A 10,871-nucleotide genomic window follows, 5' to 3' on the forward strand; every position below is an offset into this window, starting at 1 on the left:
ACTGTAACACCCAGACATGAGGTGTGGTGGGGAGGAAGGAAGTGGTCCTGGCCGCTGCACTCTTTAAACAAATACAGGCTTCTGGTTTATTCTGACCTGTGGCCTCTGCATCAACACCAAAGCTTAATGTAGTTTATAATCTTACCCAGTCAGGAGTCAAGCCTTCCAGGGCCAAAAGATCAGGGCTCCAAAATGGAGGGATCTCACAACTGTACAATACCAATAAACTCTGAGGACGTTCATTAATTTCCCTTTAGTTGGAAGATGTCTTAACAGCAGTCTCGAATGATGGCTTTGGAAGTGACTATCAAACTCAAACTGTACGAAATACCACTAGTTACTATTACTAGGAGTTATTAATATCTAGCTAATTTCTTCACCACATATACAAAGGAATGGTGCACACAGGATCTCTCTGACTCTTCATCTGAGTGAGGCATGTTTCATTCTGTTACTGTTAGCTTTTCTCAGTCTATTCAGTGTCATTTTAGCATACTGTAACAGTAGTTAGCATCTTTCAACTGTGTACAAGTGTTTCTTGGTAGAATGGTACCTATGTCTAAAGCTGGTGTGTTACGCCGAAAGGCGGTTATACCGGCTATACAGATACAGATGTCCATTCATAAATCTTTACGAAAATTGACTTTTGTCTTTAGAATTATAAAACAGAGGGAAAAGTTGACAGCACAAAATTTGTGCCTCAACATGTGGAAAAATATGTCTCAGGATCTGTCAAAGAACGTCTTTGGCACTCCATGCACACTGCGGCTTGTGCCACAAAGTTGCCCTTCTGTACCTGATCCCTATGCGGTGAACAATTTGTGGTGAGATTTTACCCAGCTAGGCCTTTCATGATAACAGTCAATGACTCACATTCAAGAAGCTTATCCCATGTTACATAAACCCTGTACAGGTGTAATTCAACCAGCCATGAGAGACTGGACCGGTACTATTACTGGACACATCTGGGGTCATCCTAGTTCAGGTACGGTGCTCAGGTTACAGGTATGTCTCACCAACGACCCTAGTCTCACCTGGTCCCGCACAGGTAAAAGGACTTCAAAGGGAGATGAAACATTATGGGATAACACATGTATGAAGTGCTCACCATATCAACAAGAAATCAGAGACTTTATACCTCCATGAAATATTTAAATATTTACAGCTCATATCAATATCCTTTACTTTGACTACAAAATATATCAGAGTACACATTTTAGTATAGATAGATGTACACATTTCTATCAATTCCCGTGTTACATAAATTTAAATAATAACATACCATGTGAATTTTAACAGCTTTTCAGTATGTTTGAAACCATGACTGATTCTGACCTGTTGACCCCCAAATGGTAACCTTTGTAAGGCACAGGAAAAAATTGTGTTTTGGGTTGGTTACCCTAGCCTGGGTACCATCCTACTTGTATGCCGGGGCTCCCACACTCGCTTCCCTAAGAAGTACTTCTTTGGGAAGCGCGTGTGGGAGCCCTGTTATACAAGTAGGATGGTACCCAGGCTATGGTTACCCGACCGACCATATCAAAAACCTGACCTTTATTTGGGAGGTCAATCCAGGGGAAAATGCTTAATCGTAACTTCGTACGTGATCTCCTCATTAATAATGTTTACCGAAGGAAAACATAGTGTTTTTGCTATGTTTCTTCTTCTTCTCCAAACAATGACCTCAATAGCTTGAACTAGACTGTCTGTTACCATGGCAACTTACTAGTGTTGGGCTACATCATGTTGCAATTTTATAGCAGGAGGGATTTAGACTCCTGTCTGACCATACATGTATATATGAATGTGTTTGAGTAAGAATTAATAGAGCAGACCATATGCGAAGGTAAGCATTATGCATTTTGCTTTGCAAATGATACCATTTTAGTTTCTGTTGCAACAGATATAAACTGCTCAACTCAATATTAATGTGTAGTAAACATAATCAGAAAGACAATGTTAACTTTCCTAGGCCTTTACCATCCAATTAGATGTTCTTTATTTCAACCTGGGTGAGTACTGACTGTGATTTGTGCTTGAGTGGATTTCGTGATATGAAACCACCTGACATAATAATAATAACCCAGCCTGAATAACCTAGTATAATGTTCCACTGGTAGATGCAAGGTCAGAGGCAGGATTCCATGAAGTGAGGTCATTAATAACATGCTGAAAATTGATGATGCATTTTGGTCACGATTCTTATTAGTCTGGTATATATGTAAGTAGGTTATAGCGGTCTATGTAATAATTCTATATGCAGGCTTAATTGGCCATTTGCAGATGCAAAACTTGTACAAATGTGTCACCACTGCCTAACTTCAGTGGGGCTGTTGTAGTTTTCAATCACTGACTAACATGGTGAAAAAAGATGTAGCAATGCCAAATTGAATCTGGAAGGTAAGCTGCTATAGCTAGACACCTGAAATATTCCTAATTGTGAATTTTTAAAAATCAGAATGATGATTTCACATACCTGTTCGTTCTTACAGGACACCTGGTGGTCTCCATGGAGACGGGATGTGCCATTCTCCCTGTCCTGGGGGCCGGTGGCGTCGCTGGGGTGCAGGGAGTGCATGTCACAGACAGGAGCTCAGTTCCGCCTGCTGGGAATACACAAACCTGGCTCAGTGGAGGAGTTGTATCAGGTTCAAGTTAGGACTGTGAGGTTCATCTTCACTTACCACAGTTTTCTGGAACAATAAACTTCTACCCTTACACATTATTCATGTCTTCTTATACCAAAATTGAAACATAATTTGACTGCACATCAATAATTTCTTCCCTTTGAATTAGCATCGAATTTCTGGTAAGCTTGATCCAAAGCCAAAAGCAATTAAACAAAAAACGTCATGAACCTGACTTCTTTTTCTGCAATTGAAAAAAAAAACTTCCTCCTTTCTTTCTACAAATAAAACACAGTTTACCATCAAAAACCACAGAGCAAAGATTGAGATAAGTTTAGGGGCAAACCATTACGGATAGCTACAGGGTTGACATTAAGAGCTTCTGAAGTGATAAAAAGTAAACACACCCTATCTTTATAAAATTATACTTGTACAATTTTCTCAGTGGGTTGTAATTTTACGCCCAGCAAGCATGCGACTAGAACTTGCACTAAAATAGACCACTAGTGGTCAAAGGAGCAGCTCTTTGCTTAGCTGGACATGTACAAACATACTGAGTAAATGTCAGCATTTAGGCCGTGTGTGTTCAGTGGTGTTCTTACAAGCGCCCACAAATAGCACAATGTAAGGCAGGCTATACATACACAATGTAAATGAGACACGTTTATCAAGAGTAGGCCATTTGCATTGCTGACCGTTTACTGATGGGTAAAACATTACTTCACTAAAATGTGTTTAATGTTAAAGCAATGGCAGGTAATTTATTACATCACTACGCTGGCGTGATAGTTTAAGATAACAACAGTAATACAATATTTTCTCTGTAATATAATAATGTTATGGTCTGAAAATAGATTAGTAGTAGCGGTTACGGATCACAGTACAAGGCTAGGATAACACTGTTATGAGAGATCTTGTTACAGTAATGTATACATACCAGTATAATACTGTATACAAATACATGTCAAATACTGGACTGCTATAGTCAACAGTTTGTGCATATTCAGGTATTTTTTAGTAGCACATCCAAATGGGTTGAGTATTTAAAACATATGAAAGTGTAATGTTAGTATCAATTGTATAAAGAGCTATTTTCCAACACATTGGCAGTTGAACTTGAAGCTCTGGAAATGACATTTTGTTACATGTTTTTGAGCAATAAACTTCATCAAAACAGGTTACAGCATTAAAACAGGTTACAGCAAAATTTTTAGGTACAAAAACGTTTATGGAATCATCTTGCATACATTGTAAACTGTCAGCACTATGGTAATTCCCAGTATAATTTATAAACTTCAATCAAAATTGCATACATTTTAATGCATGTCTGTTCATGATACACATGTCTGATGTTAATGACAGTCGTGGTTACACATTAGATCACATACTTATTGCTGATAACATGTGCTTACATCAACTTCTCTTTATTAAGTTGTAGAAAACCAATTACAGTGACTGTTAATACACATCACATGTATAGTACATGTCTATTGTATAACTTCAATTACTGTCAGTGCACCTGTCTAACTTGTATGGCTTAGCCTTACAGTAAATCTTGAAATTGTTTTCACGGTGCCTTTCCAAACACAAAGCCATGATATCACCAAGATGTGTTTTTGTGCTACAATATTGTTTTGAACCACGAATTTGAAACAACGGGAAAACCTCCTACTGCAAAATTAAATGCCGTGTAAATGAGTGTTCAATTTACAGCAAATTTAATACAAGCAATTCTCACAAGATTTGATTGAAACAAACTGACGTGCAAATATCAGCCAATCAGAAACATCTTCAAAATCTATTGCCTGCCTATCACCCCATACCAGGAATACTTCAAAGCTAATTGTTTCCATGCCAACACATTATGTTTGAGACAAGACCTTACAAGCTGTTATGACAGGTCCCTATATAACTAGTCGCTGCCATGCGGCTGGGAAGCTGGCGAGTTACGCAGTTACACAGCAAGGTACTAGTAGCTACAATGGAGGATTGGTGATAAACACTTCAGAAGTGTAGGACTAGGAGGCATCCCTGCAGCTTTGTTTTCAATTGCTCATGTTAGAGACTTGGCAAATTTAGAAACACAAATTAACTCATACAAAGAGAAATGCATATGGTAAAGCCATGGATTGAATTATTATTAATGAATTGAATGGAAGTATTGGCGGCTCCTTCATGCAATCATCCGCTTCCTGAATTCCTGCTGCTTGGGCCAGTCGGCCATTTTCTGTGACATTTTGACCTTCTGCCTGTCAATCTTCCCCCCACCCATGTGCTGTCAACCTACACGTAGTCTGCCTGGACAAGCAGACAAACCAACCCACAGCTCCACTACCCAAAGCAATACTGGAAGTAAAAAACATTTTAGCAGTAGAAATTCACAAAAAGAAACTGATAACACTTCCTACTAGCTTCATTGCACATGGAAAATGTTAACATTGAACAATAGCTACATTTGTTCCCTAGATCTTGTGGTCACGTGTATGACCAAATGGCCACCAAGTAATCGTTAAGAGTGGACAAACAAAATAAAGAGCTTAGCCATCGAGCAACAAGCCGCTGCTATCCACGTTATCTGTCAGCAAACATTATCCAGAAGACAAAAGCATGAGGTAACATGTAGCAAGTATGTCAGGATTGTACTGTTCAAACAGGGTCTTACAGACCAGTGGTACATAAACAACTGGACACAACACTCAACAGCCTAGGAAAACATGTCCAGGCCTCCAGGGTATCTCAGGGTGACAGAGGATTACTCTATGTACTTGTGTGTCAAACTTTGTAATTAAAAGACCATCATGGGCAAATCTAAAACCCAAAATGTAACTTAACAGTATATACATGATGTATGTACATTGTGGTTGGAAACGGGAAATACTATGGTATGGGTTTAGAAGGACTAACTTGGATCATTAGCTGTTAAAGATATTTCTAAGACTTTCTTTTATCTATGAAGTATGAAGTATAATGAAGAGTCTGAAATCACACCATTTCATATCTAAAACTGATACTTTGAAACGGTTTTGATCATAACTCTATTAACAGGCAGTAAGTACTTATAAAGTTCAGGTAGTTGATTTTGCACTTGTCACAATATTATTACCTTCGCCAAGAAGGTTATGTTTTCAGAGGCGTTCGTGTATGTGTGTGTGTGTGTGTGTGTCTGTCTGTCTGTCTGTCTGTAAACACGATAACTTGAGAAGGCCTTGATGGATTGTCTTGATACTTGGTAGGTGGGTAGGTCTTGATGAGACCTCAAAATGATTAGATTTTGGACCCCCTAGCGGCTTGTTATGGTACTGCAGCTGAACTTCCGGTTTTGATATCTCATGATCTAGACATGCTATGGTGATGAAATTTGAATGGTAGGTAGCTCTTGTGCTTGGGAAGAAGTGACGTGAGTTTGGGCCCCTTGGCGGCTTGCTATGGAACTGCAGGGATATATTCTTGAAAATATTAAAAAGAGGATAACTCAAGAACCGGTTGACGGATCGTCGTGATTTTTGGTATGTAGGTAGCTTAAGTGATGCTTAATACAATTATGTGACAATTATGCAAATATGGATGTAATTTGCATAATTTATGGGGAAATTCTATAAATCAGCTGCAAATCCATGATAAGACAATTGAAGCTTGTGACATTGGTAATTGACAACGAGAGAAACACAGGCAGATATTGATTATGTTAATAATGACTTAATTTGCATAATTAATGAAAAAATTATAATTATGTAATGATAACTGTCTGGAATTTCATACTTGTGGTATTTTAAAGTTAATTTGAGGTGAACATCAATAAACATAATTTATTCAAATCAGGACTTCATTCGCATAATTTATTAGGAAATACTAGAATGCATTGTTTGTCATTACAAGACTGTCTTTTGGTCGAGATTATGATAAAATGATATAATTCATGAATTCCTATTTGTTAGATCAGGGGGAATAATCTATTGTATAATTTGTCAGTCATAAAGATTAACATCATTTGGCGAAGGTATGAGATCGTGGAACTCTAGTTATGATATGAAACTTTTTGTCCCTATCTCTCTGATATGCCATGGACCTACATGTAACAGTAACAGAAAGATGTGATTCATGAAAGCAAAATAAATATGATTTGAGGATCAAAAGTCCTTCAAAAATCAAACTTTGCGTCATGCATTCCTGAGGTGACATCACTTCCTGTTCCCATGGTGCTCTGCAAACAAGTTGAAGTAGATGTGCTATTGTAGACCTCACGACTTTGTACTCAAGTATCTCCAGCTTAACTTTGTTGGCCCGTGTTATGCTGGTTACCAAGTCAACAAAGTGGCATAGATATGTATGATACTTGCATGCTTTTGCAGTTCAATATATTGAAACAGATTTCTGCCATTGTACCATACGTCTACTACTAAGTTCTAGAGATTGAAAACCACTCAGTGAATGTGAGCACATACTTTAGAAGTACTTTAACCATCTTGTCCTGTTATACATCGTATAATATTATAACTGTTTGTACATTCAAGCACAAAACAACTACGAGCGAAACTGTATGAAACAAATCTAATTCTATGTAATACTATATGATTATGAATAACTAAATTACTTATAAATGTTGGGGTTGAGTCATGTGATGTAATTTAAGAAGAAAAGCCAACAAGAGAATTACTTTTTCGAGGGAGTGAGTATGGGAGCCCAGATCATAACAGAGAAGTTTAACATCAAAGGTTTAACTTTTAATATGCTTGCCTGGGTACCATCCTACGTAGTGTACATACCAACGCTCTCATAGTCATACTTCCTTTGGGAGTATGGGATTCCTGTAGGATTGCACCCAGGCTACTGAATGATCCTTTGACAGTTTCCATTGTGAACTAGACAGGTACACAATAAGGTGTTCTCACCTGTTCAGCTCACCTGGGCTCAATTCCAAAGCCGTCCGTAAGTCACGATGTCCTGCAAACACAAAGAAGGAAGCATCCAGAAAATCACTTCTACAAACTTAACCTTTGTGCAGTGAAGTCACTGCGCTCTCATGCTCCACTCTAGTGGATTATTTATGTCAGTTATCAGCACTTCAAACTGTCCAAACAGCAAAATGATCAACACTGTAGTATGTAGTATACTTCTTCATTAAACTGTGTTTGGTTTTACAGCGCTCTAAGCAGAGGTTTAGGCTAACACTTAAACTATGTTTGCTTTTACTATTCTCCAAGCAGAGCTTTAGGCTTTCGTTTATTTTTGACGTCGTGTTTCAAAACAACAACACAGACGATAATCCGGATAGTGAGTGTGAGTAAGTGCTTTAGGAGTTTTTATCAGGCTTTCTTTTTTGTATTGGTATCATTTTTTTTGTGCCAGCTGGGTGGCAAATGCCTATTATAACTGCCTGGCAAATGGATACTTCTATGGTCTATGGAACAGTGCTTTTTATCATTCAATTTCAAAGCAAATTTTGCTACATAAACATGGGGACAAACAGTATCATTATCTTATCATGGTATAGCAAAACAAATCACACAAGGATTATGTAAATAAACATTATTGATTATGTGCTAGAAGTTTTTCCAAATAAGATAGGAAAAGATTCTAAAATCAAACCAGCAACAATTCTGTTAATAACTAAATTAGCCTGGAATCCAGACCAATGGTCCCTAACTTCCCCAGGGTAACAACCTAAACAGGCTGGATTCCAGGCCATTAATGATGTGAAAATGCATGTGGGACTTAAAAATCAATCAGAAAGTTTTGAAAGAATGGCAGCGACTCATTATTTATGTAATTGAACATGTCTGGACAACATTTTATTTCTATAATATCTTATATAACAGTTATAATGACATACAGCTATAATATCCTGAACTAATCTTAAGTTCTTAAACAGGGTTTGACGATATTTTACTACCTTTTTCTGGTGGAATGCAAAACCACAACTTTCTGAGGCACTAATGGGGTAGTGACTAGATCTGAAACAGACACTGGGTTTTATTGTATTTCACAGGCAGGCCCATGATGTGAACTGGGAGGGGGGTGAGGGTGTGTCTTTTTCTTGGGTCAGAAAGTAATTTGCTCGGATTGCTCCACAAGTGATCAATTGGATCTTTTATGATTTCTAATGAGCATCAAAATACAGTATTTTAAGACAAATCTTGCTCATGTCATGTGCCAGCTATGAGGAAACCTTTTTTTTCACCAAAAATTAACTTTTTCTTGTGGGTCGAGAACCCCTCCCCCACCGACCGGCTTGACATGGAACGGTCTTCCTCGTAACTAGTCTTGGAGTTTTTAGATCTTGGAAATCGACAAAATACGATATATGAAGGGAAATGAACAACAGCCAACTGATTCATATTGATTACTAGAAGATCATTTATAAAACTAGCAACACATTTCTGCTGTAGTGTAAACACAATCGTTACAGACAAAATTTGACACACATGACGCCCCCCCCCCATGGGAAATACAAAAAAAAATTCTGTATTACATACCCGTCTACTAGAACGTTTCTTTCTCGCTACCTAAGGTTGATTGTTATGCAGAGTTCGTTGTGGATACAAGAAAAGTCTCTAGTAGTAGATCAGCCCTTACTCTCACCGTTTTTTCACGTTCATGGCACTGTCCTTGTTGATATAACGGGATCATCGTTCGAGTAAGGCACCAAAAAAACGACCACACACCACGCGGAACAAAGTTTGAATTCGCTGCACACTTCACAACCCTGCCCTCTGGTCGAAACTGCTTGTTAAGAACTGAGAAAAGCTTACCATGTAGTGCTGTACGCCATGCGACCCACTCGTGGGGATCAAAATACCAGATCCTACAACACCAGCCACCCGACGTGACAGTCCCGCCCGTAGTGTTTGTTGTCGGAACTGGTCGTCTGGCCAGGTCTGGAAGGGGTACTGTCCCGCAGGGAGTCGGGACGCTGCAGTTCTGAGGAACATCGCAGGGTGGCGTAAGAGATACATGGAGGGCAAAACACCACCGGCTTCAAAGTTAGGTCTATGCCTAACTAAATAGTGTTTGTATAAAGACTATTACATGTAACATTACTAGTACTTAAACAATTAAAACTATTAGAGTAGTCACATGTTATATTGTTTTCCATTGTCCTTTTATATTCATGTTTAATACCTTCATCGACCTCCTTCAATAAATTAGCACCTTAGAAATTAGCCTCTCACAGCAAGGACATTATACACAAAGTGTATAATGCAAGGACATTATACACAAAGTGTATAATGTCCTTGCTCTTAGCAACAACAAGACCTTCACATATAAAAAAAGCAGAAACAGTCAATACACACATACACCCAAAATTCTGTGTAAATTGGAGGACTTTTATTATGAAAACAAGCCAGTCATTATCTAAAATGACACCAATGGAAGCCCTACAACTCTAATACACGTGTACCAATATTCTGCTTGAAAACTACACTACTTTATAAGTGTATTTTTGCTAGCCTAACTTTGCAAAGTATTTCAAAAGTGACACTGCATCAAATCAATATGCAAAGTACAACCAAAACTTGATTATGAAATGCGCATTATAAATCTGCAAACTACACCAGAATTGCAAGCATCAAATCCTACTTTAAAATTACAAAATTCAAACCATATAATGAAATACAATACATTGTATAATGCAGTATGCTCTGAATTATAAAATAATGTTTCCTACTTGCAGCTAATGGAAACAAGTCAACTGTAAGTTTCGAATCTGACAAAAACCTACAATAGGGATTCATTCTATAAAACTTTCCTACCATACCTTTGCAGCGATTTCTACACAAAATTATAACATAGAATCTTAAGGTATCACCTCAGCACTAACTTAAACTAGATACATGAAATAAAATCATATCTCATTCATTATTCTAAATCAAATGATAATACTTGCAGCTGTAGTACTTCTACATTATTGACAATTATGTCACAGATTACTGAAAAACATAAAAAAATCATAAAGGCTGTGCCATACTGGCAATTACTACAAATTCACTAGGTAGAAACTTCACCACACCAACCATGCATGTAGGTTTGCAGAATTAGTAACCTATATAAACTTGTGTGGCACTTACACCAAGTTAAATATAATCACTACCACTATTCTTGCAAGGCAATGTCTGATTCATTTCCACAATTAGAGGAACAATCCGCTATTTTCATAGCCTGGGTGCCATCCGAATTTGTAACGGCTCCCCCGAAAAAATCGTCTGGGAACGGTTACAGTCTTTTCGCCTGGTGATGATGTCACGC

General features: G+C 37.9%; 1 protein-coding gene across 1 annotated transcript in view; it reads right to left on the reverse strand.

Moving 5' to 3' along the window:
- Positions 1-9,503, reverse strand: part of LOC109470903 (1-phosphatidylinositol 4,5-bisphosphate phosphodiesterase epsilon-1-like) — a 40,796-nt gene extending 31,293 nt beyond the window's left edge. Inside the window, exons 1-3 of the mRNA XM_019770004.1 lie at positions 9,377-9,503; positions 7,517-7,568; positions 2,477-2,606 (exon numbers count right to left, since the gene is read on the reverse strand). Of these exons, the coding sequence (XP_019625563.1) occupies positions 2,477-2,578 (102 nt within the window). The 5' untranslated portion in view covers positions 2,579-2,606; positions 7,517-7,568; positions 9,377-9,503. The remainder of the gene's footprint in view (positions 1-2,476; positions 2,607-7,516; positions 7,569-9,376) is intronic.
- Between the last annotated feature and the right edge of the window lie 1,368 nt (positions 9,504-10,871).

Source organism: Branchiostoma belcheri, unplaced genomic scaffold (genome assembly GCF_001625305.1).
Source record: "Branchiostoma belcheri isolate BF01 breed outbred unplaced genomic scaffold, Haploidv18h27 scaffold24, whole genome shotgun sequence".
Lineage (NCBI taxonomy): Eukaryota > Metazoa > Chordata > Leptocardii > Amphioxiformes > Branchiostomatidae > Branchiostoma > Branchiostoma belcheri.